This window comes from Eptesicus fuscus, chromosome 16, assembly GCF_027574615.1.
Source record: "Eptesicus fuscus isolate TK198812 chromosome 16, DD_ASM_mEF_20220401, whole genome shotgun sequence".
In the NCBI taxonomy this organism is placed as follows: Eukaryota; Metazoa; Chordata; class Mammalia; order Chiroptera; family Vespertilionidae; genus Eptesicus; species Eptesicus fuscus.
In genome coordinates, this window is record NC_072488.1 from 61,855,765 (window position 1) to 61,881,205 (window position 25,441).

The window sequence follows — 25,441 nt, forward strand, 5'->3', positions numbered from 1 at the left end:
TTTGGATAAGTCTTCTTGAGGAGGAGGAAACAAGTCAGGAACATGCGCCCGAAGCAGCCTCCTTCCAGTTTACAAGTCTTTCTATTGCTACAGATATCACCCACAACCCCAGACTGCTATAAGCATGTCAACTGGAATTTCTCTAGTTTCATTATGCTAAGCTGAGATGTACCCAAACAAATGATTTTTTTACACTGGGAACCAGGGGGAATGTGGGGAGGAACTATCAATAATTTTTTTCCCCCAGAATAGTCAGTCTTGACATCCTCAAATGTTTCTACTCCCATTCCTGTCTTTGAACACTTGAAAGTCTCTTGATTTTACCAAAAATATATTATGTTAGCCTGTGACTTCCTATCAATATCTAGTCTCATGAATTAGAACAATATTTATCTTAAAAAAAAAAAAAAAAGAGCCGAAACCGGTTTGGCTCAGTGGATAGAATGTCGGCCTGCAGACTCAAGGGTCCCAGGTTCGATTCCAGTCAAGGGCATGTACCTTGGTTGCAGGCACATCCCCAGTAGGGGGGTGGATGTGCAAGAGGCAGCTGATCGATGTTTCTCTCTCATCGATGTTTCTAACTCTCTATCCCTCTCTCTTCCTCTCTGTAAAAAATCAATAAAATATATTAAAAAAAAAAAAAAAGGAAAAGAAAGCCAGAGACTTTCTCCAACGTAAAAACACAAACACTGAATAAACCGAATTGATTTACTAAATAAGAGGCTGACCTCTAAGAAGATTTTAAAAATAATAACTTTTATAACTCTTAAAAAGTTCTTATTAAAAATGCTTCCAATTTTTCTTTGAAAAGATTAAAGAACTTCAGCTCTTCTTGGTACCACCTATGATTTCTGACCCATCAATAGAAACAGAGGAAATAAAAAAACCTCACCCTAACCGGTTTGGCTCAGTGGATAGAACATCAGCCTGCAGACTCAAGGGTCCCAGGTTCGATTCCGGTCAAGGGCATGTACCTTGGTTGCAGGCACATCCCCAGTAGGGGGTGTGCAAGAGGCAGCTGATCGATGTTTCTCTCTCATCGATGTTTCTAACTCTCTATCCCTCTCCCTTCCTCTCTGTAAAAAATCAATAAAATATGTTTAAAAAAAAAAAAAAAAAAAACTATCCTCTCTACAAAAATTTTTCTCTACAAAAAAAACACACAAATTGATTCAAGGCTCACTTTTACACTTTTGCAACATGGAAATAAAAAGAAATGATTTAGAAAGGACTATAAAAAAAAGGCCACCCTGCCAGATACCTGGTTTCCCCAAACTAATAACTAAGACAGTTTGGACACATCAATGCTACTTAATAGGAATTTATTAGTCAATGCTACTGGCCTGGTTCAACAGGAGGTGGTGACTCTTCTTTTTCTGGTACGCCTTGTTCCACAACTTCTACAGCAGCACTTAATTCTATTGGCTCAGATACTGAGTGAAGGGCAGAAACCAAATTAATATTTTTCAGTATATAATTTTTGATAGGGTACTCTGTTAAGTATTGAATAAAAATCATTAGTATAAACCTAAATTCTTTATCATGTTTAAGCATCAGTCATATATTTTACAGAAAATAGTTTTTCTTTCTGTTTAAGGAACAGAATGTAAAAATACAGAAGATTGAGAAAAAAAGAAAACGATAGTTTTACTTTCCAGTTAACAATAGTTATTCAGGGGGCAGGTCAAGATTTCAGCATAGGTAAACACGGTATTCAACCTCCTCCCACAACCACATCAGAATTATAACTAAACTACAGAACAGCCTTCAGAACTGCCTAAAAGCTGGCCGAATGGAAGTCCTACCACTAGAGAATTAAAGAAGAAGCCACATTGAGACTGATAGGAGGAGGAGAGGTGCGGAATAGGCTGGTCTAATACCCACTGGTAGCATTTGAGCTGTGGGGGTCCTTCATGAGGAGCCAGGGGGTCCCAGCCCAACATCAGACCCCCCCCCAGCCCAGGGTTTCAGTGCTGGAGAGGAGGTCTCCGTAACTTCAGGCTGAAAAAACCAGCAGGGATTGTGGCTGAGTGAACAAAGAATTATAGAGTCCCAGGCAGTTCCTCTTAAAAGGGCCAGCACACTATTCAGACTCACTCCCTTTGAGCTCCAGATGTGGGGCAGCAGCTTGAAAGGATCCAGGGACATAGGAGGAAGACCTAAATTATCTGATATCAGGGCAAGAACTGGGAGGGTAGATTTCTCCCAGACAAAAGTGCTGGCAGAGGTCATTGTTCCTTTGCTGAGTGCCCCCCCCCCCCCCCCACCCCAAGTCAACAATCAGGCACCATATCTGGCTTTTTTTTTTTTTACTAAAAAAATCAGTAAAATATATTTTAAAAAAAAAGAAGAAGCAGGAGAAAAGCAGTTAGTTACCTATGAAAGGAGCACCCACAGGACTGTCAGCTGATTTCTCAAGAAACTTTACAGGCCAGAAGGGAGTAGCAAGAAATAGTCAAAGTGACAAATAGCAAGGATCTACAAACAAGATTACTCTACCCAGCAAAGCTATCGTTTAGAATTGAAGGTCAGATGAAGAGCTTCACAGACAAAAAATGGCTAAAGGAGTTCATCATAACCAAACCAACATTACATGAAATGTTAAAAGGTCTTCTTAAAGAAGAAAAATAAAAAATATAAAAAATATGAACAATAAAATGGCAATAAATACATTATAACAATTGAATGTAAAAATCAAAATAAGCAATCAAAAAATCTAATGAACAATGATGAATAAAATAGAACCAGAGGCATGGAAACAGAACAGACAAAGAATCTCAGAGGGAAGGGGGGAGGAAAGAGATTAACCAAAGAACTTATATGCATATATACATGACCCATGGACACAGACAATAGGGTGGCAAAAGCCTGGGGCGGGGCAGGAACCAATGGAGGGGGACAAAGGGGAGAAAGAAGGTGGGGACATCTGTAATACTCTCTCAACAATAAAGATTAAAAACTAAAATTAAATTTAAAAAGTTATTTATAGGGTAGGATCCAGATTTTTAAAACACAAGTACTTTTTCGAGTTTTAATGATTTGTTGACTTCTTTTTTAAAGACATTCTGTTTAAAGTGTGGGAAAAAGCAAAAAGTAAGTTTCTAAATGAGACTATTTTGTATACAAACCTTCTTTATTTTCTAGCTGCTGTGGCGTTTTTTTCTTCTTCTTATCTTCATAAATTGGCCTTTTCTTTGGCAAAGAGTCTTTTGATGGCACTTCAACACCTGAGAGATAATGGAAAATTTCAGGTTTATACTAACCTGTATGTCACCTAAGAGATAGTACTTAAACAGATAACATTCTATTCACCTCAGAGATACATACTCTAATATATATATAACAAAGGACATTCATGGAAAAACCTTTTTTATATAATGCATTCTAAATTTTACCCATACAATAAAATTCCATTAGGTTGGTGTACGGTTGTAAGACTTTTGTCAAATGTGTAATTATGCAACCACCATCACAATGAAGATGCAAACAATTCCATCACTCTGTGGGTTCTATGTAGTCAAATCCTGCTCACATCCTTAGCCCCTGGCAGCTCTGACCTGTTTTCCATCCTCAAAGATTTGCATTTTCCAAATGTCACAGAAATGAACCTTACAGTCTGTCTGCTGTCATCTTAAGGGATGAGTCATTCTCTTTGTTGTATGGACCAATAATTCATTTCTTACTGCTGAGTAGCATTCCATTGTATTGATGGAACAGTTCCTTTCTTTATTCAATAGACACTTGAAGAACATTTAAGTTGTTTCTAGTTTTTAACATTTATAAATAAAGCTGATATGAATATTTGTATATAGAGGTTTTTGTGTGAACATTTCTCTGGGGTAAAGATTTTGGAGTGGAAATTATGACACATTAGGTAAATATGTATTTCATTTTCTAAGCAACTGTCCACTGTTTTCCAAAGTGGCTTTACAATTTTTCATTCCCACCAGTAATGTATGAGATTATCAATTGTTCAATATCCTCACCAGCATTTGGTTAAAACAGATGTTTTAATTTCTTTTTGATTTATGTATTCTAATAAGTGTGTAGTGATATCTCTTTATAGTCTTAATTTGAGACCACATTAACATAATTATTATAGTTAATATTGTTATATTTTTCCTTTTTGTTCTTGTTAATCTCTTACTATGCCTAACTTTATCAGAGGTATGTAAGTGTAGGAGAAAACATCGATATGTTTTGTTACTCTATGGTTTTAGGCATCCACTGAGGATCTTGGAATGTATCCAAGTAGATATAGGACTGTCCAGGTTATGTGTTTCTTTGTGAGTTTTGGTAGTTTATATCTAGTAAGGAATGGCCTTATTTTATCTAAGCTTTTGAATTTATGAGTATAGAATTGCTCATTTATTCCCTTACCATCATTTTAATACTTTTAAGAACTGGTTTTTGGCTTCATTCTTTTTTTTTTTTTAGAAATTAGAACTTTATTATAAGCACTTATGATAAATGAATTTTTTATACTCTTTGAAACTTTTAAATATGTAACCTAAGATAATTTTAATGTATTTCATGTTTCATTATTCAATCTATAAAATATAAAGAACATCAAAAAAACATGTATCTAGCAGAGGAAAAAAATGTAAATTGAGAAAACTAATGAATACAAAAATACCCCACCCCAAATTAAAACAAACCCAATTAAGAAATAGATTCTATAAAGCCTATTAATCCTCCAATTTAAAATAAATGACTTCCCAAGGGAAAAATATTTCCATCATCATAGCAGTTTGATGAATAAAAGCAAGGCTGCTCTCATTAAGGGAAATTACATTATATGTAAGAAAAATGTAATGAAGTTTCTAGAAAATGAAGAAAAGTAATGTCCATGTTGGAGTTATCAAGCATACTAAATACTTTAAGGGCTTATTTATTTGAGAGAAAGAGAAAGAGAAAGAGAGAGAGAGAGAGAGAGAGAGAGAGAGAGAGAGAGAGAGATGAGAAAGAGAGAGAGAGAGAGAGAGAGAGAGAGAGAGAGAGAGAATGAGAATGAGAATGAATGAGAGAAACATGAATTTGTTGTTCCACTTATTTGTGCATCCATTGGTTGCTGCTTGTATGTGCCCTGACCAGGGATCAAACCTGAAAGCTTGGCTTATTGGGACCACACTCCAACCAACTGAGCTACCCGGCCAAGGCCTAAATACTCTCTGTTCACTTGGCCTTTGTTAGAAGTGAAAGTACCTGTTTCCATGAGAAAAGTGCTATGAACATGAACATCATAGAGCCAAGCTCCTCAATGATTTTTCAGTGTAACCTCAGGAGAATCAACCCAAGAGCTTCAAAATCCAAGGACAGACTGGTCCCAGGGCACTTCTTCCTCTGTCCTTTCGTTGCCTTACTCCTTTCTCCCTTTTCTATGCTTACGATCCTTTCTTAGAGGTTACATATCTCGTCTTTTTCTCTCCCTTGGATTAACCTTCTCTGTACTGATCCTGTTTCTACCTCTGTTTTGCTTTTTTGGATGCTCTTGTGTTTGTCTAAACCTATTTCCTAACAACCTTTTTTCCTCTTCTGCTCGGTCTGCTTCTCTGATTTTTTCTGCCTTCTGGGTGCCGTATTCTCTTCTGGTGCATCCATTCATGACCAGCTTTATGGGCACTGGTACTGTTTTCTGAGAGGTGCTTGTAAACTCTAGATTCTACACTGTATGAGCTATAATAATACTCTTGATGACTAAGGTTCAGGGGTGCTGGTTTTTCTGAGAAACAGTCCCTGGTGAATTCACAGTATCTCATACTGTCATGAGCTGTAGCCACTGAGATAACTCGTTTTCCACTGTTTGTGAAACACTGCATGACCTTGGGTGGGTCTGGATGGTTTCATTTGGGAGCCTTTGATCAAACATTCTATACCTGGGTCTGAAATCAACCTCCTCTTTGTCCCTACAGGTTTCCAAATAGTCCTCTCTCATCTGTCTTTGGTTCTAAGCCTCTGGCTCTCTGCACTTTGATATAACCTTCAAGTTCATCTTGAAAAGAGTCAGATGTCTTCTTTGAATGCTTCATTAAGTTGACAAGGGATTTTCCTTATCAGGCTGAGAACTTGGTGGAGAAATCTGATCATATTCACCCAATAATTGCCTTCAGTTTTCTAGCATAAACTTTCCCCAAACAGTGAGACTGTGCAACAATTGGGGAGCTTCTTGTGAGGCAGGGACTGGCATCTACAACTACTGTCCCCCTCCCCGAAACACCAACGGCCGGGAGATAGGCTGAGGTGGAGTTGGCGGAGAGGCAGGGACAACCGCTGCCGCCACCATCGCCTCCGCCACAGATCAGGCAGGGTAGGAGGAGGAGGAGGCCTCATTGATTCTTTTTTTTTTTTTTTTTCTATTACATTATTTCTGCTTACTTTGCTCTTCTAATTTTTGGTTTGTAGGATGGGAAAGAGAAGACTATTGATGTGCAATCTTTCTTCTTTTACTAAAAGAAGCATTTTAATGCTATAAATTTCCCTCTAAGAACTGCTTTAGACACATCCTCCAAATTTTGTTGTGCTATATATATATATTTTTTTAAGTTACTTTCTAATTCTCAATGAGACTTCTTGGACTCATGGATCAATAAGAAGTATGTTGTTTAATCCTATATAATAAAGAGGTAATATTCAAATTAACCCTAACACCCTCACAAGATGGTCAGCAGGAGGGTGAGGGATGACCAAACGACTGAACAAGCAGGCTTCGTGGGGCAACCAGGCAGGTGGGGGGGGGGGGGGGGGCATGAGGGGCAACCAGGCCAGCATGGGGGGCAGTTGGGGGCAACCAGGCAGGCGGGGAGGGAGGGGACAGTTAAGGGCGACTAGGCCGGTGTGGGGGAGGGGGTGCAGTTGGGGGCGATTAGGCTGGCAGGGGGGGCAGTTGGCGGCAACTAGGCCAGCGGGGGGAGCAGTTGGGGGCGACCAGGCAGGCAGGCAGGTGAGTGAGTAGGAGCCAATGGTCCAGGATTGTGAGAGGCATGTCCAACTGCCGGTTTAGGCACAATCCCTGGGATCCGGCCTAAACCAGCAGTGGGACATCCCCCGAGGGGTCCCAGATTGGAGAGGGTGCAGGCTGGGCTGAGAGGACCCCCCTTCCCCACCGCTAGTTTTCAAATATTTCTGGATTTTTCTCAATATATTTCTATTATTCTTTTCTAGTGTAATTGTTGGGTGTCTGTGTGTGTGTGTGTGTGTGTGTGTGTGTGTGTGCGCGCGCGCGCACGTGCGCGTTTGGTTAATCCTTACCTGAGATATTTTTTTCCATTGATTTTTAGAGAGGGAAAGGGAGAAAGCCAGAAAGGGGGGGGAAGAGAGACATCAATATGAGAGACACGTCGATTGGCTAACACCTGCACTTGCCCCAACCAGGGCGTGAATCAAACCTGTAACCCAGGTATGTTCCCTTGAATCAGGATTCAAACGCACGACCCTTCAGTGTGTAGACCAATGCTCTAACCACTGTGCACACCAGACACACAGTTTAATTATGTTTTATTTTTTATTGTGTTTGCTTCAATTCTTTCAAGTGTTTTAAAGCTTGTTTTATGACTCTCATCTGGATCCTGATTTTTTTTTTTTTTAATCAATTATAAAAGGCATTTGGAGACAAATGGGGAAAAATTTTAAATGGACAGAAAATCAGTTGCTATCAAGGAATTAACTTTGTTAGAAGTAAGATGTATTCTACTCATGTTAAAAAGTAAAATGTCCTTATTTGTTAGAACTACATACTAAAGTAAAATAATATGGTATCTGAAATTTACTTTAAAATACTACAAGGGAAAAAAAAGTGGGTGGAGGACAAAACAAAAATGGTATTTGTTGATCATTGTTTAAACTGAGTGATGGGTAAATGGGGACTCATTTAACTATATTCTCTATTTTCATTTGTTTTGGGGGACAAAAAAATAACCATGTTTTTATACACACACTATCATTTACACACAAAATTTTAACGTAGTATAGAAGTCATCTCCCTAAATAAGGAAATCATATCACCTATCATTATTAGACTTTTTCACAGAATTTCCATAGGAATTGTTCTAGTACAATAGAATTTTCATTTTGACCATTATAAAGATACAACTACATGAGAGAAGCATCTAGACTCTTCCCATTAATTAAAAATACTACTTACCCTGAGCTTGTAGAAGTTTAAGGGTAGCTTCAGCTCTGGCTCTGGCTTCTCTCTGAGATTTAGTTAAAAGTTTCCCTTCTTTTTTCAAGCGTTCTTTTCTTTCTTTTTCTTTTTGCTTTTTTCTTTCTCTTTTTTCTTGTTCCAATCTTTCCTATAAAAGTGTATCAGACAAAAATTGTACTAGCTTAATCAATTATAAAATTTAAATGTAAAAAACCCAAACTTCAAACAAAGCTTTTGAGATACATGCGAAGTATTATGTTAGGAGATTCCAAATGGAAATATTTAAATATTGTATATAATTTTTTTTTCTGTTAATCCTCACCCAAGGATATTTTTTCCACTGATTTTTAGAGAGAGTAGAAGGGAGGGGGAGAGACAGAGAGAGAGAAATATCGATGTGAGAGAGAAACATAGATTGGTGGCCTCCTGCATGTTCCCAACCAAGGCCAGGGAACAAGCCTTCCAGCATGTGTCCTTGACCAGGAATTGAACCAGTGACCCTTCAGTGCTTAGGCCAACACTCTACCAGTGAGCCACACCAGCCAAGGCGTACATAATGATTATTCATGAGAATAGACTATATCTTGGCAATGATACATAAGCAATACCTGTCTGTACCTCAGAAAATAAAGGCAGAATTTTCTGTACCTCTTCATCTTATTATTTAAATCTGGACAATAGATTTAGAGGGTTAGAGGTATTTCATAGAGAAGAGATTTTAAAGTTAAACACAATGTCAATGTCAGCAACTTTATGAAAACATACCTCTTCTTTACGCTTGGCTTCCAACTCTTCAAGCCGTTTTATGCGTTCTTCCTCTTCTCGCTTCTGTCTCTCTTCTTCTTCTTTAAGCTTAGCCAGAGCTTCCTGCATAGCTTTAACTGTGGCTTTGCTCGGTCCTTTTTTCTTCTCCTTCTCTTTGTCTTCCTTTTCTACTTTCTTTTTCTTCTTATCTTTTTTCTTTTTGTCTCCTTCATTGTCATCTACCAAAAAAGAATAGACAAAATGTTGTTTTAAAGTTTCCTAAGGCAATGATGAGCAAACCCCAGAATTCTAGAACCATAATGGGCTGAAGCTGATGTCAGCAGCAGGCTAGAGCCTGTAGGCATCAAGGCATCCAGAAGAGCACAGGAGAACCTGAGCACCTAGAACAGCATAGAATCACCAAGTTAGCCTCCTTAGAAGCCTGCAACGCTGGTGTTGCTCTGAGTTGTCCTGAGAGATGCAAGAAGAGAGCAAGATCTTGTCAGCAGGGAGAAGAAATGCTGTATTGCCCTGACCGGTTTGGCTCAGTGGATAGAGCGTCGGCCTGCAGACTGAAGGGTCCAGGGTTCGATTCCGGTCAAGGGCATGTACCTTGGTTGCGGGCATATCCCAAGTAGGGGGTGTGCAGGAGGCAGCTGATTGATGTTTCTCTCTCATCGATGTTTCTGACTCTCTATCCCTCTCCCTTTCTCTCTCTGTAAAAAATCAATATATATTTAAAAAAAGAAGATATGCTGTATCTAATGTAGCTCTTAATCCATAGTGTCTGAATTCTTGCCTTAATTCTTAGCTAGTGTTGCTTCTATAAGGTGGGAATAATATGAATGAAGCCAACCTTAAGATATTAGAAGGGTAAAATACAAAAATATAGGTAATTATATTCTAAGAACTCTACAGTATTATGCTTAGAAAGCTAAAGGTTATAAAACTACTTTCATGGTGTTTCTCTTCAAATATGTCCAGATAATATTTCAAGTGGTTAAAAAAATTATGTCAACTTTCCCATTAAAAGTTTTACTAGTCTAAAGAAAAGCTATGTGAATTATTTGGTCTGTAACTATTTTTATTCTGATTAAGAGAGGAAAACTATAAAGCTTATTTTTTGTTAATTAGTTATGGTAGCAAAAAGTGGCTATTGCTTAAAAGATGTTAACTAATTTCAGTATGTTTTACTTTTCTATTCACAGGCTGAATTGGGTTTTTAAAAACAGCAAAGAGCCCTGGCCTGGGTAGCTCAGCTGGTTGAGCACTGTCCCATGCACCAAAAGGTGACCATTTCAATTCCCGGTTTGGGTTGTGGGCTCTATCCCCAGTAGGGGCAGCAAGAGGTAGCCAATCGATGTTTCTGTTTCATGTCCCCCACCCCCGGCCCCCCGCTTCCTCTCTCTTTAAAGTTAATAAAAACTTTGATAAATATAAAAACAGGAAAGAATTCAGTTATCACCTGACACCGAGTTATCCTCAGGGAAGAATAAATTTTCATTAGGCAACTTCCACTCTTTATCAACAACAAAAAATTTTTTATCACAGTAAAATTCTATAAAAATCCTAGTCTGTGTACAAACCACTTGAAAGACATTTTGTATTATATATAAATCTTTAACCATAAACATCAATTCAAAGAGTACATAGATATAGTTTTTTAAAGACTTTCTTACAATTAAGCCTCTTTATAACCACAGACAAATAAGAAAATGACTTTGGGGCATAATGATCAAACCTTAAATTAAATATAAACCCAAGCCTTTTGCCCTTGCTGCAATGATTTTACCAACCTTCGGCGGCTACGTGCACCTCTCCCTTCTCATCAGAGGCAGGGGCTGTTCCAGTATCAAGAGTCACCTTGGATTTTACACTTTCCTCTTCAGATTTCTTTTGAGGTTCTTTTTGTTTACTCTGATCCTTTTTACCAGTTTCTAACTCTTCCTTTTCTTTCAGCTTCCGTAGTTTTGCCTTTTCTTCATCTCGCTTTTTTCTCTCTCGCTCTTTCTTTTCTGCCTTCTTTTGGGCCACTGTCTTAATTTTGAAGGAGTCTTCATCTTCATTCCCACTCTCTACAGTAGGACCTGGCTTATTTTTTTGATTTTTTTTCTGTCCTTTTCTAGACTGCAAAAATTCATCTGAATCATCACCACTTTCCCCTGAAGAATTTACTCTGGGACGCTCTTTAATTCTCTTACTGTTATCCTCATCCTCTTCTGACCCATCCCACTTCTTATTTGACTTTTGAGCTTTCCCTTTAGCTTTTTTAGAAAGTTTTTTTAAATCATCATCATCATCATCACTCCCAGAGTACATTTCCACTTTTGGTTTTGCAGTCTTTTTTGATTTTGAATCCTTATCTTCCAATTCGTCACTATCATTCTCATCAAAACTTTGTTTTTTGCCTTTCTGTCCTTTCTTTTTTTTATCTTGTTTTGAGATGGATTCTTCTTCATTATTTTCTGTTGGCTAAAAAATTTCCATCGTTAGAAATATTAACAGAGTTATATTTTGTTTTAAAATAAATAACTGAAACTCCTCAGTCACATACTTCATTAAGAACACATGAAAAAAATTCTCAAAAAAATTTCAAAACAGTCTTTTATAAGGATATAAACCTCAATTAAGTAACAAAAGCTAGCCTAGTCCTCAGGTACATCTCACACTCACAGTCAATGTCAGAATCCAGGTGCTCTAAAGCCAGCACTAATCACAATACACATTTACAGCTTATTCAAATGGCACACAAGGTTAAAGGGGGGATGGAAATAAGAAATAACTATCACTTTCCCATTGTTCTGAGGCCTTTCCAAATTCAAATGTTGAAAAAACAAAAACAATATAAGAAATTGAAGGTGGAGATAGGAAATGTTCTATCTCCAAATATATCAATTTTATAAACAGGAAACATATCCCAAAATACCTTTAGATTCCAAGTAAAGCATCTTTCTATCTGTAAAAGGTTTTAAAAGACATTATTTCTTTCCTAAAACTTGCTTTTCCCCTATTGGCATCAGAATTTATAGAATACTTTATCCTTTCCAAAAGCAGCTCCCTAAAAACAGGCACTAGGAAGCAAGGCTGGCTAACAACCATCTTTCACCTTTGTTGCAGCGGTTTCTCTGTCAGCTTTGATGCCTTGAGCCTCCCAAGACAATTCTTCCAGTTCTTTCAGGATATCATCTTCACTAGAAAAGATTAAAATATATTTGAGGCAAGGAATTAGCTTAATAAGTGAATCTTGTACCAAAGCTAATAAGAAGCAAATATGTTTGAAATATACTTACTCAAAGTCTTGCCTTTTTTTCTCTTTTTTCTTCTTCCCCTTGGACTTTTGTGGCTCCTGTTCCTTGGCAGCACCAGCTCCTTCTATTTCTGCAGCCAAGGCATCAAGATCAATGTCATCCTTGGCACTTAAATGAAAACAAATAAGATCTAAATGTTACTTGAGAGTAAAATAATCTAGCACATTCACCTACAGAGAAACTTTTTTTAAAAAAATGTATTTATTGATTTTAGAGAAAGAAGGGAGAGGGGGAGAGAGAGAGATACATCAATGAGAGAGAAACATTCATCAGCTGCCTCCTGCCGGTGGCTGCAGAGGGAGGACCAGGCCACCCAGCTGGCAACGCTGCGGTGGGTGGGCGGGGCCTCCCTCTGCAGGGCAATAGATTTGGCCCCACCCCCTGATCGGTTGCCCCGTAGAGGGAGGCCTAGGCCAGCCAAGCGATCGCACCCCTCGCCTGTCACCCGCAGAGGAAGGCCACCGGTGGGGGTGGGGGGGGGGGGAGAAGCGCCGCACAGATGGCAAGCAGTGGCAGTGGCGGGAGGCGGGGCTAACTGCAGGCAGCCAGGGGAAGGAAAGCCCCAATAGGCCCTGATCACCGGCCAGGCCTAGGGACCTTACCCAAGGGGTCCTGGATTGCGAGAGGGCACAGGCCAGGCTGAGGGCTCCCCTCCCCCATGCATGAATTTTGTGCACTAGGCCTCTAGTAAATAAAAGACAAAAACATATGATCATCCCAATAGATTAAGAAATAGTGTTTAACCAAAATCCAACACCCTTTCCTGGTAAAAAGAATCAACAAACTAGGAATAGAAAGCAAACTTTCCTCAACCTAAAAAAAGATCTCTAGGGAAACACAGCTAACATTAGACTTAATGGGGGAAGACAAAGAGTTTCCCCATAAGATCAGAAATAAGACAAAAATGTTTATTCTCCTCATTTCTATTCAACATTGTATTGCAAGATTTAGCCAGAACTTCAGGCAAAACAAAGAAAAGGCATTAGAGTAGAAAAGGAGGAAACCATTTGAACTTGCCTAAGACCTGACCATGCACACAAAAATCCTAAGGATAAAAAGATTATTACAGCTAATAAGTGAATTCATTAAGATCGCAGGATAGATCATTATACAAAAATTAACTGTATTTAAACTATGCACTAGCAATGAACAATCTGAAAATGAAATTAAGAAAAGAATTCCATTTACATTAGCATAAAAAAGAAATGCTCAGGAATAGTTTTTGAAAAGAGTTGCAAATCTACTCTGAAAACTACAAAATATTGAAAAAAAACCCAAAGACCTAAATAAGTGGAAAGACATCCCATGTTTACAGGTCAGAAGGCAAAATATTGGCAATACACCCAAAATTGATCTACAGCAGCAATTTTCAAACCATGTGCTGCAAGAATTTTTGAAGCATGCAATATCTGACTATTTAGTCAGAGCACTGACAGCTCTTTTCCCTAAGATTGTCAAATAAAAAAATGATAACAGCCAACACAATCTGTCCACTGTAAATGAATCAAAATTACATTGTATTTTGTCAAATCGGCAAAAATCATAATATATTTTTGGAGTGCTATAGAATTTTAGTAATTAGTTTATGTGTGCCATGAGATGAAAAAAAAAAGTTCAAAATCGCTTATCTATAGGTGAAATACAATCCTAATCCAAATTCTAGCTCCCCCCTCCTCCCCCTTTTTTGCAGAAATGTAGAAGCTGATCCTAATATCTCTATGAAAATGTAAGAAACCCAGAATAGCCAAAACAATCTCAAAAAGAACAAAGTTAGAAAAATTACACTTCCCAATTTCAAAACTTAATACAAGGCTATAGTAATCAAGACAGAGAAGTACTGGTTTTAGGGATAGACATACAGATCAATGGGACAGAATTGAGAATCCTATATAATAAAAGCCTAATATGCTAACTGTCCAGTCATCTGGTCAGCTGTTCAACCAATCAAAGCATAATATGCTAATGATATGCTAAGGCTACTTAACTGCTTGCTATGACAAGCACTAACCACTAGGGGGCAGACAGTCAACCGGTCGACCAGTCACTATGAAGTGCACTGACTACCAGAAGGCAGATGCTCCAAATGGTAGGTTAGCTTGCTGCTAGGGTCTGGCTGATTGGGACTGAGTGAGAAAGGCCAGACGTGCCCTGGAGCCCTCCAGCAGTTCCTCCCTGGACCTGATTGTGCACCAGTGGGGTCCCTTGGCCTGGCCTCTCACAATCCAGGACCCCTCGGGAGATGTCAGAGAGCCGGTGGTGGAACAACCGGTCGCTATGATGTGCACTGGCCACCAGAGGACAGACGCTCAATGCAGGAGCTGCCCCCTGGTGGTCAGTGCACTCCCACAGGGGAGCGCCACTCAGCCAGAAGCTGGGCTCATGGCTGGCAAGCACAGCAGTGGTGGTGGGAGCTTCTCCTGCTTCCACGGCAGCGCTAAGGATGTCTGACTGATGGCTTATGCCTGCTACGGGCCTAAGCCGTCAATCAGACATCCCCCAAGGGCTCCCAGACTGTGAAAGGGTGCAGGCCGGGCTGAGTAACTCCCCTGAGTGCACAAATTTCATGCACCAGGCCTCTAGTCTATAAATAAATACCTACACATATGATGAACTGATTTCATCAAAGAATTAGTCTTTTTAACAAATGGTGTCAGGACAACTGGATATCTACATGCAAAGAATAAAGCTGGACCCTCACCTTACATGATATACAAAAATTAACTTAAAATGGCTCAAAGCTTAACACTGTAAAATGGCTAGAAGAAAACCTAATAAATATTCACGACCTTGGATCTGGTGATGGTTTCTTAGATCTGACACCAAAAACATAAACCACCAAAGAAAATATAGATGAATCAGACTTAGATTCAAGACTTAAAAGAAATTTCAAGTACAGTATCATCAGAAACAACCATTAGCTTCACCAAAGAGCAATACCTGAAACCTAATGACAAAAATTTAATTAAACTGAAATAAAACAGTACTGAATTGTACTTTCAGGGACTGCTCTACAAAATTTATGGTTTAAATGAAGTTTGATGGGGAAAGGGCATGTAATAAGAATAGAGCCAACATAGGATTCACTTAAAACTGTGTTCCCTTTTTTGGCTCCCTCCTTTTTTTTGTCAGACAGGGAGAACTTCAGGACTCCGCCCCATATCAGCAGGAAGCAGTTAAAGAAGAGAACCAACAACCCTTTTCCCTAAGAGGGTTCTGACCCAAAATCCGTAAGGAGAAAATATAAGCCAAGAATAATAACTTCAGCAGCAAGACACATTCCATATAAAACTGATTTCATAGATATGAGATGACCATACTAATGGAGGGTGGGGGTGATAGGGAGATGAGCAAGTAATAAGAACAAAGCCACAGGTGTTTAATGATTATTCACCTTACTAACTATACATGAGAGGTTTTCTTACAGACCCCAGGAACCTGGAGGATGAAACAAGGCTGTAGAAAGAAAGACAAGGGCCCTCCATGGGTCCATTACTCAGAAAAATACATTTTGAGAACAAAGGACAGGACATGCTTTAATTTGGTTGCTGTACCCGGACCCTGACCCACTCTGGGAGTTTGCCTCAGGAACGCTGACCCTTCTCCAGTCCCAGGAACAAGCTGAGCTGTTTGTAGCATCACAGAAGATTAGCCACCTTGTTATCAGACTTTGAAGGCCGGACTGCAGACCAGGCCCTCCCTTTCCCTGTTACACTTGCTGCTCGAAGCTGCATGTAGTTATCTTTTTCCTCATCCAAATACAATAAGCCCACTGGTGACGGGGGTCAGAGCAGAATTTACAGATGACCGACTGCTCTCCCCAAACTGCCGGCATTATTGGAATAAATGCTCATACATGACTCAACCCTGTCTCTGCTTAATTTGGCTCTAGAAGAGACAGGCAGCCTCAGACCCATTGTGTTCAGTATCAGTTCAGAAATAGAAAAACCAAACAAATATCTTAGAGGCCCAGTGCACAAAATTCGTGCACGGGTAGAGTCCCTAGGCCTGGACAGTGATCAGGTCCGATCTGTGGGGCAACCGGCGGGGCAATTGGGGGGCTACCACTGGCACCCGCCTTGGCCAGCCTGGCACTGCCTGTTCGCCGGGCCTGCCCCTCGCCGCCGCCAGTCGCCTCCCTCTTTGGGGTGACCAGCGGGGCGAGCAGGGGGTCCCCCGCTAGCACCCACCTTGGCTGGCCTGAGACCTGTGGGCCGGGGGCAGCTCCTGCATTGAGCATCTGCCCCCTGATGGTCAGTGCGCATCATAGCAACTGGATGTTTCACAGGTCATTCCACCATATGGTCGATTTGAATATTAGGCTTTTATTATACTAGTGGCCCGGGGCACGAAATTCATACACTTTAGAGGTGAATTAGAGGAAATATTTTAATATTACTATTTGCCCTTTCACTATAATAGAACTGTCCAGCTGGCTCCACCCCCATTGAGCAACACCAAGACCCGGCTGGCCCCACCTCCTCAAGCTCCACTAGGCAGGGAACGCAGCCTCACGTCCCGGCGCCGGGGCGGGGGGACGTGGCATTAGGTCCCCCTGCCCTGGCGCCAGAGCGGGAGGCGTGGCCTCAGGGTGATCCCCGGCCTCACCATGCGGAGCCGGAGGCACCGGGACCCGCCTCTGGGTCTCCGCACGCATGCAGTCTCCTGGTGATGGATTGTGATGGTGTGAGGGCATCATGGCATGAGGGCGTGATGACCATTTACATATTATCTCTTTTTTATATAGGATAGGAAGACAACCATGGAAAGAATACTGCTATCACAAAAGTGAGGTCTGAAAGCCAATGATTGGAAAATAATGACTGCTACCTGGGTGAAAAGCAGGTATTCCTTTGAAAGAATCTATCTGAAATTTTATATACCATGTGTGAAATGGGAAGTAATAAAACATTAAATTGTCATTCCTTTCATTTTAAATAGACAGGCTATGAGAAAGACAGGTATTAAACTAAGGTTAAGGGAGGAAGAAATTCCTTTTAAAAATATGGCACTGACTAGACAATGGCTGCCATTTTTCTATTCTCCCCCTTCTTTAAATTCTTAATCTTTAATAGTTGCTTTGCCAGTAAAGAGCCTATATAAGGATTAATTTTTATTTAAAGTCTCTATTTTGAAATATCAGGATTTCTTAAATCAAGTAGTACAGCACAGTAAAAAAAAACACAGGTTCTTGAGTTAGGTTTCACTCAATAGCTGAGAGACTCTAAGCCTCAAATACACTATTATGGGAAATTCTAGCTTCCCCTTTTCCATGTTATAGTATGACACCACTTCACACCCATGGGACTAGCTACTATACAGTAATCAAAGTCAGTTAGTAAGTGTTGATGAGGATGTAGAGAAATTGTAACTCCAATACATTGTTGGTTGAAATGTAACATGGTATTTCTTAGATCTTTATTCCTTTTCCTTCCTCTCACATTCTCAAAATAGTTACAGCAGGGTTTTGGTTCTACATTAAATGTTTCATCATGTAAATGTTGTAGTTACCTCTGGGGCAAGTATTAGACTGTGGTTATTTCAATCCTGTTTAATAACGGGTTTCAAAATACCTTTTGTACTAAACATTCTCAACAATACATATTTGTTACAAGGCATAAAATAGAAAGAAAGGAAGGTTAAAAAGCAGTCATTTGTGTGTTACTAATTAAAACATTTGAATGCTGCTATATTTTTAATTGTCTCCATGCTCTCCCCCTTTACTATTTACATATTATGACAAACTAATAATCTAATCACAACTTAGTCCTCACCCTTTATACAGCCACTTCTAATAAGAGTACAATAAATTGGTGACACACAGGACAACCAACGATCTTGAAAGTTTTCCTATTTACCAGAAAAAAAAAAAGTATTACATTAACAGCAACCAAAACTGTAAGACACCTAGAAATAAGCAAAGAAGGAAATATTCTAAAGACTCAAGTGAAGAAAATTGTAAAATATATATAAAACCCTAATATGCAAAAAGACCGAACGGCGGAACAACCGAACTGGTCACTATGATGTGCGCTGACCACCAGGGGGTGCGCGCGGAACATGGTGGGTGTCAGCCACAGCAGGATAGAACAGGTGAGCGGGGGTGCCAGACCAAGGTGGGGCACCGGTCGCTGTCATCGGGGTGAGCCTCTGGTGGTTACTGAAAATTCTTTGCTCCCACACACCATGGTCCCACCCAGCACTTGCTCCTGCTGCTGGCGCCAGAGCTGCTGCTTGCACCTGCTGCTGGCACCTGGCGCTGGCCCTGCTCACCCCTTGCACCGTGATGCACAAAGAGATCAGGGCTGGCGCCAGCAGACAGGGGGCCGAGGGCCATGGTAGGAGGGGCCAGGCAGGGGTGCAGAGGATGGGCCAAGACCCACCCACCTGTGTCCACCGCAGCCTCGTGGCCCACAGTTATTTTCAAGGTGAACGAATTCATGCACGGGGCCCCTGATAATAAAATATTACTTGAACCGTGTCCAGTGGTGAACTTGAGGAGGGACAGTGAAGGATTAAAGAAAACAGACAAGAGAATACAGTTGGGCCAGGTGGATCACTGTGCCTGGATGAGGAAACAGTGACACAGCCTGTAAGCCAAAGCTTTATTTTATAGTTAGGTCATACAAAGCAAACAAGGGCAAGATGTTTACAATGTTCTGGCGAGTTTCAAATCTGCTTTCCTTTTGTTGCCATTCTCTGAACTCTATCAAGCTTTGTTCAGGCAGCACTTGCTGCACCTCCTGTAGCCCACATCCCTTAGCTACCTAGGTCTGCAGGGTCAGACTAGAAGGTCAAGCTTACAACCATAGCCTTTTGGCTATAATTGTGCTGGGAGGGCTTTGCCCTCCAAGCTGGGACTTGTATGTGGCTTTGCCACAAGTCAGCCCAAGGCTTGATCCTGTCCACACGCTGTAGCCACTCTCCACAATTACTGACATACAATTACATTAACCAAATACAGAAGCATGTCATATTATTATTTGTTGATCACTGTATATGGCACTTTAGTAGACACTCAATACATTTCGTGAATGGGATGATTCAATAGCATAAAGGTGTCAAATGTACCAAATAATCAACTCCCAATTAAAATTAACCATCACAGATTTTTAATAGACCTTAATAAATTCACCTATTACATTAAAATATATATGTATTTAAATACATATGCACTAGAGGCCTGATGCACGAAATTAGTGCATGGGTAGGGTCCCTAGGCCTGGCCAGTGAGCAAGGCCAATATACAGGGTGAGCAGGGGGCCCCCGCTGGCACCCACCTTGACCGGCCTAGCGCTGCCTGCTCCCCTGCCCCAGCCCCTGCCGCCTCCCTCTGCGGGGTGACCCGCAGGGCAATTGGGGGCCCATGCTGGCACCCGCCTTGGCTGGCCTGGGGCCTGTGGGCTGGGGGCAGCTCTTGCATTGAGCATCTGCCCCCTGGTGGTCAGTGCACACCATAGTGACCTGTCGTTCCACCATTTGGTCAATTTGCATATTAGGCTTTTATTATATGGGATACCATAAGTAGGTAAACCATTAAGAGAGTTATATTAACCCTAGAGGCCTGGTCCATGAATCCGTGCAAGTGTGGGGTCCCTTGGGGTGGCCTGCGGATACTGGGCCCCAGCTCACGCCCACAGCCTCGCAGCCCCACAGACCTGCCTTGGCCTGGTGCTGCCCCCTCACCTGCTCCACCGTCCCACCTGTGGGATGATTGATCAGGGCTGGGCCCCGGCCCAGCTCCCTTAGCACCCTGCCTCCACTGTTGGTCGCTGTATGCACACCCGCCTTGGCCTGGCGCCGCCCGCGCACCTGCTCCACCATCCCGCCGTGGTCCCACTCTCGTCGAGCACTCTCGTCGGGGCCCATCGGGGCTGGCAGCACCTCCACTGTCACCCGCTGCCAGCATCGCATCGCCGTCGCCCGCCATGTACCACACCGCCCTCTGGTGGTCAGCGCACACCATAGCGAACAGTCTAATTCCCGGTCTCCCGGTCAAGCTCTAGGTCAAATGATCACCCGAGGGGACAACCTGCATATTAGGCTTTTATTATATAGGATAGGATGCCCTGGGGTACCTTAAGTTGTCCTTGAGTGATTATCAAGCACTCTAAGCACCTGTTGGGCAAACAGTAACAATGGTCAAACAGCTTGGAATGCCTAAATCCAGTTTAGGAATCCCTAAATCAGCAATTCTCAAAGTAGGTCCCAAGACCTGTTCAGGGGGTCTAAATTGACTCAAGAATCAAAACTATTTTCAAAATAATATAAGACACTATGAGCCTTTTTTAATTCTCATTTTCTCCCAACTATACAATGGAGTTTTCCAGAGGCCACTTGATGTATGTTGTTGTAGACAGAATGCACAAACAGATGAGAAGCTATCTTCTAGTAAGCCAGACAGTAAAGAAATTTGTAAAAATGTTTAATATCACTCTTCTCATCATTTTAAAAGATTATTTAATGTTATTTATTACTATGTAATGTTTATTTTTATTTTTAAATTCATAAGTACTTTAAGAATTTTGTTTAACTTGTAATATGGTATCAATAGCTATAACCCACACTGACAAAAACATTTTGGGTTCCTTAGTAATTTGGGAGTTTTAGGACCCAAAATTCTCAAAACTACTATTCCAACCTAACCACTGACACTCAGTTCTTCAGTTAAACAATGCTTTGCCCTCCTTATAGATCAATCACAGGACTGGAATAAGCTTTGAAGAATAAGTATGCAACTGGTGGGCAAGTGACATCAAAAGTAACTACATCAGCCCTGGCCAGGCTCAGTTGGTTGGTTGGAGCGTAGTCCTGTACACCAAAAAGTTTCAGGTTCAATTCCCCAGCCAGGGCACATACCTAGATTAGCAGGTTCGATCCCTGGTCAGGACATGTACAGCAGGCTACCAATGATTTACCTCTTTCACATCGATGTTTCTCCTTCTCCCTTCCCCCTTTGCCCTTTCTCTAAAAATCAATAAAAACATATCCTCAGCCGAAACCGGTTTGGCTCAGTGGATAGAGCATCGGCCTGCGGACTCAAGGGTCCCAGGTTCGATTCCGGTCAAGGGCATGTACCTTGGTTGCGGGCACATCCCCAGTAGGGGGTGTGCAAGAGGCAGCTGATCGATGTTTCTCTCTCATCGATGTTTCTAACTCTCTATCCCTCTCTCTTCATCTCTGTAAAAAATCAATAAAAAATATATTTTAAAAAAAAAAAAAAAAACATATCCTCAGGTGAGGACTAAAAATATATGTGTTGTATCAGCTCCAGACCTCAATAGAGATCACCAGTTCAGAATAAGACAACAATAAAAGTTCATCTATCCGGGTGAGGCTGGGTCCCGGGTCCAGGTGAGGCCTCGCGCCCCTGGGTCCGGGTGAAGCTGGATCCCGGGTCCGGGTGAGGCCGTGTGCCCCTGGATCCGGGTGAGGCTGGGTCCATGGTCCGGATGAGGCCGCGTGCACCTGAGTCCAGGTGAGGCCACGCGCCCCTGGGTCTGGGAGAGGCCACGCGCCTGTGGGTCCGGGTGAGGCCACGCGCCCCTGGGTCCGGGAGAGGCCATGCGCCCCTGGGTCTGGGTGAAGCTGAATCCCAGGTCCAGGTGAGGCCGTGTGCCCCTGGATCCGGGTGAGGCTGGGTTCCGGGCCCGGGTGAGGCCACGCGCCCCTGGTTCCGGGTGAAGCTGGATCCTGGGTCCGGGTGAGGCCGTGTGCCCCTGGATCCAGGTGGGGCTGGGTCCCTGGTCCGGGTGAGGCCTCGCGCCCCTGGGTCTGGGTGAAGCTGGATCCCGGGCCCGGGTGAGGACATGTGCCCTTGGATCCGGGTGAGGCTGGGTCCATGGTCCGGATGAGGCCGCGCGCACCTGAGTCCAGGTGAGGCCACGCGCCCCTGGGTCTGGGAGAGGCCACGCGCCCCTGGGTCCGGGTGAGGCCAGGCGCCCCTGGGTCTGGGTGAAGCTGGATCCCGGGTCCGGGTGAGGCCGTGTGCCCCTGGATTCAGGTGGGGCTGGGTCCCTGGTCCGGGTGAGGCCGCGCACATCTGGGTCCAGGTGAGGCCACACGCCCCTGGGTCTGGGAGAGGCCACGCGCCCCTGGGTCCAGGTGAAGCTGGATCCCGGGTCCGGGTGAGGCCATGTGCCCCTGGATCCGGGTGAGGCTGGGTCCTGGGTCCGGGTGAGGCCGTGTGCCCCTGGATCCAGGTGGGGCTGGGTCCCTGGTCCGGGTGAGGCCTCGCGCCCCTGGGTCCGGGTGAAGCTGGATCCCGGGCCCGGGTGAGGCCATGTGCCCTTGGATCCGGGTGAGGCTGGGTCCATGGTCCGGATGAGGCCGCGCGCACCTGAGTCCAGGTGAGGCCACGCGCCCCTGGGTCTGGGAGAGGCCACGCGCCCCTGGGTCCGGGTGAGGCCAGGCGCCCCTGGGTCTGGGTGAAGCTGGATCCCGGGTCCGGGTGAGGCCGTGTGCCCCTGGATTCAGGTGGGGCTGGGTCCCTGGTCCGGGTGAGGCCGCGCACATCTGGGTCCAGGTGAGGCCACACGCCCCTGGGTCTGGGAGAGGCCACGCGCCGCTGGGTCCGGGTGAAGCTGGATCCCGGGTCCGGGTGAGGCCGTGTGCCCCTGGATCCGGGTGAGGCTGGGTCCTGGGCCCGGGTGAGGCCTCGCGCCCCTGGGTCCGGGTGAAGCTGGATCCCGGGCCCGGGTGAGGCCGTGAGCCCCTGGGTCCAGGTGAGGCCGTGTGCCCCTGGATCCGGGTGGGGCTGGGTCCCAGGTCCGGGTGAGGCCGCGCACACCTGGGTCCGGGTGAGGCCACGTGCCCCCTGGGTCCGGGTGAGGCCGCGTGCCCCTGAGTCCGGGTGAAACCGCGCCCCTGGGTCTGGGCGAGACCTAACCAGAGGGAGTCGGACCTGCATTACCACCATTTGTCCACCATCCAGAGCTGAGGGGTCAGTGCCGACATGTACACATAAGGAACTGGTGGACATTGATAGTGGGTCTCAAAAGAACTGTTGGTCCAGAAAGAAACTCACTACAGACTGATTCATTTGCCTGTCAGCATAACTATTATTGCTCGTCTCACATTCAGTTCTTATAAGTATATCTCTAGTGACACACGATCTGGCTCATCTAGTGGAAATGATGAACAACATAGACTGAGGAACAAGGACAGAACCAGAAACAAGGAGGCATCGATCGGACTATGGGGCCTCAGAGGGAGGATAGGGGAGGGTGGGGGGAGGGGGGAGAGATCAACCAAAGGACTTGTGTGCATGCATATGAGCCTAACCAATGGTTAAGTTCAACAGGGGGGTGGGGGCATCCGTGGGGAGGGGTGTGGGATGTGAATGGGGGGATGAGGACAAATGTGTGGCACCTTAATCAATAAAGAAATTGGGGGAAAGAAAAGTTCATCTGCCTTCTTCTTCATTTATGGAAAACTAGAAATTCTTTCCCTCCTGCAACACACCAATTTCCTAAAATATCAGTGTCGGAACGGCTAAGAGAACTCTAAAGTATGCAGATATATAGATAACCCAGAATTCTACTGACTCATGAAAGACCTTCTAGTTCCTGAATGACATCTCCACCTCCACAATATATGACTGTGGGATAGGTAAAACAGTTATCTTCCTTCCCTCTATATTCTTTGGGGAGGTGTGTGTGTGTTGAGGGGTGGGGGAGAGATATGGTATTGAAACCTTTTGCACTCGGATGTCGAGTGTGACTCGACACGGTTAGCATCGGTAGCAGGTCTTTTTATACTCTTTGAATGTATCAATAATTTGAAATATAAAAAAATCAAAATAAATAAGTGTGTATGAAAAGAAACTCCAGTTTTTTATTCTACTGCCACGCTTTGTAAAATCTGGGGTATTTAAAAAATTAAATCCTGAGTAGAATAAAGGAATCGAGAAAAAAGCAAGCGAGTGCAAAGGGTTAATCCCACTACTTAAAATGACATACCATATTCCATATAACTTGAAAAATATAACTACCAGATTTGGGAGATCCAAAAACAGGAGGGGTACCAGAATGAAGAATTGGAGGTTAATTGAGAAAAAGCAGGTAATCCAGGTCCTTTTCTCTTCACACATTAGTAAAAAACATCCATCATAGTGTGTAAATGGAAACAGTAGGACATTTCTAGAGAACGCAAGTTCCCGTAAGATAAGGTCTCATTATGTAAACTGATGACTGGGAAGGTCATAGGAAGAAATGAAAATATTAGCCTTATATTCTGTATGAACTATAGATGTTAAATCCTATCCTTGTCTCATCAAGAGCTTTCCCAAATAAAAAAAGTCAGGATGACTTGCTGAATACCCTATTATCAAAGTTTCATTCTCAGAATTATACAAGGTGGAACAAAATTCTAGAACTTAATGTTTAAAAAAAGTTTAGTCATTGGTTTAACAAATACATGCTATCCAAATAAAATTAGATATTCAAATGAAATAAAATCTAATTTTTAATGAACACTGAGTGACTAAAAAGTTAAAATAGGGATTAATTAAATATAACACTACTAGAGGCCCAGTGCATGAAAATCGAGTCCCAATCAGGGCCAGCCAGGGGGAGGGACTGTGGGAGGTTGGCTAGCTGCAGGAGATTGGCTATGGGAGCGCACTGACCAATAGGGGGCAGCTCCTGCGTTGAGCGTCTGCCCTCTGGTGGTCAGTGCGCGTTATAGCTACCGGCCAGTTGTCTGGTCATCCAGTAGTCTGGTCGTAATGGTCACTTAGGCTTTTAGATAGATAGATAGATAAGATAAGATAAGATAAGATATAGATACAGATAGATAAGAATCGAAACAGTCAAGTAATTAATTTATGCTCTTTACAAGAACTGAAAAGTAGCTCAGTGCCTTATCTTGATAACTAATAAGCTGCTCATTTCTCACCCAATTCTACCTGGCCAGAAACATGCTCTACTTAGGAGAGCTTGGTTAGGGAAGAGGGGGGATGAATGTAAAATCTTTAAAAGTGGAGATCTTTATACAAGAGAGTAAAACCAGATAATATCTAAATATACTAACCATCAACTGAGCAAGTCAATCTTTTTGCTGGAGGATCTTGACTTTAATTTGTAAAAAAAAAAAGGAAAGAAAAGAAAATGCAATAGCATGTGCGAAGAAAAATAAAACTAGGTATGCCTGTACTATTTAAATATACAAAAGGTCAAAGTAAATTAACAAAGTAGTGAAACTTCTCTCCCCCACTCCAAAATATCTAATGTGGAACACAAAGTAAAAA

The 25,441-nt window shown here is 42.7% G+C and overlaps 1 protein-coding gene and 1 pseudogene across 2 annotated transcripts in view; both read right to left on the minus strand.

The window, feature by feature from the left end:
• EIF5B (eukaryotic translation initiation factor 5B) overlaps positions 1–25,441 on the minus strand; it is a 66,709-nt gene that overhangs the window by 37,675 nt on the left and 3,593 nt on the right. For both annotated transcript variants that reach the window (XM_028132713.2, XM_028132712.2), the window contains exons 2-8: positions 12,178–12,303; positions 11,994–12,078; positions 10,684–11,359; positions 8,909–9,126; positions 8,141–8,291; positions 3,129–3,227; positions 1,344–1,433 (exon numbers count right to left, since the gene is read on the minus strand). In XM_028132713.2, coding sequence (XP_027988514.1) covers positions 1,344–1,433; positions 3,129–3,227; positions 8,141–8,291; positions 8,909–9,126; positions 10,684–11,359; positions 11,994–12,078; positions 12,178–12,303 — 1,445 coding nt within the window. The remainder of the gene's footprint in view (positions 1–1,343; positions 1,434–3,128; positions 3,228–8,140; positions 8,292–8,908; positions 9,127–10,683; positions 11,360–11,993; positions 12,079–12,177; positions 12,304–25,441) is intronic.
• On the minus strand, positions 5,029–6,606 carry LOC103299665 (lysine-rich coiled-coil protein 1-like; annotated as a pseudogene).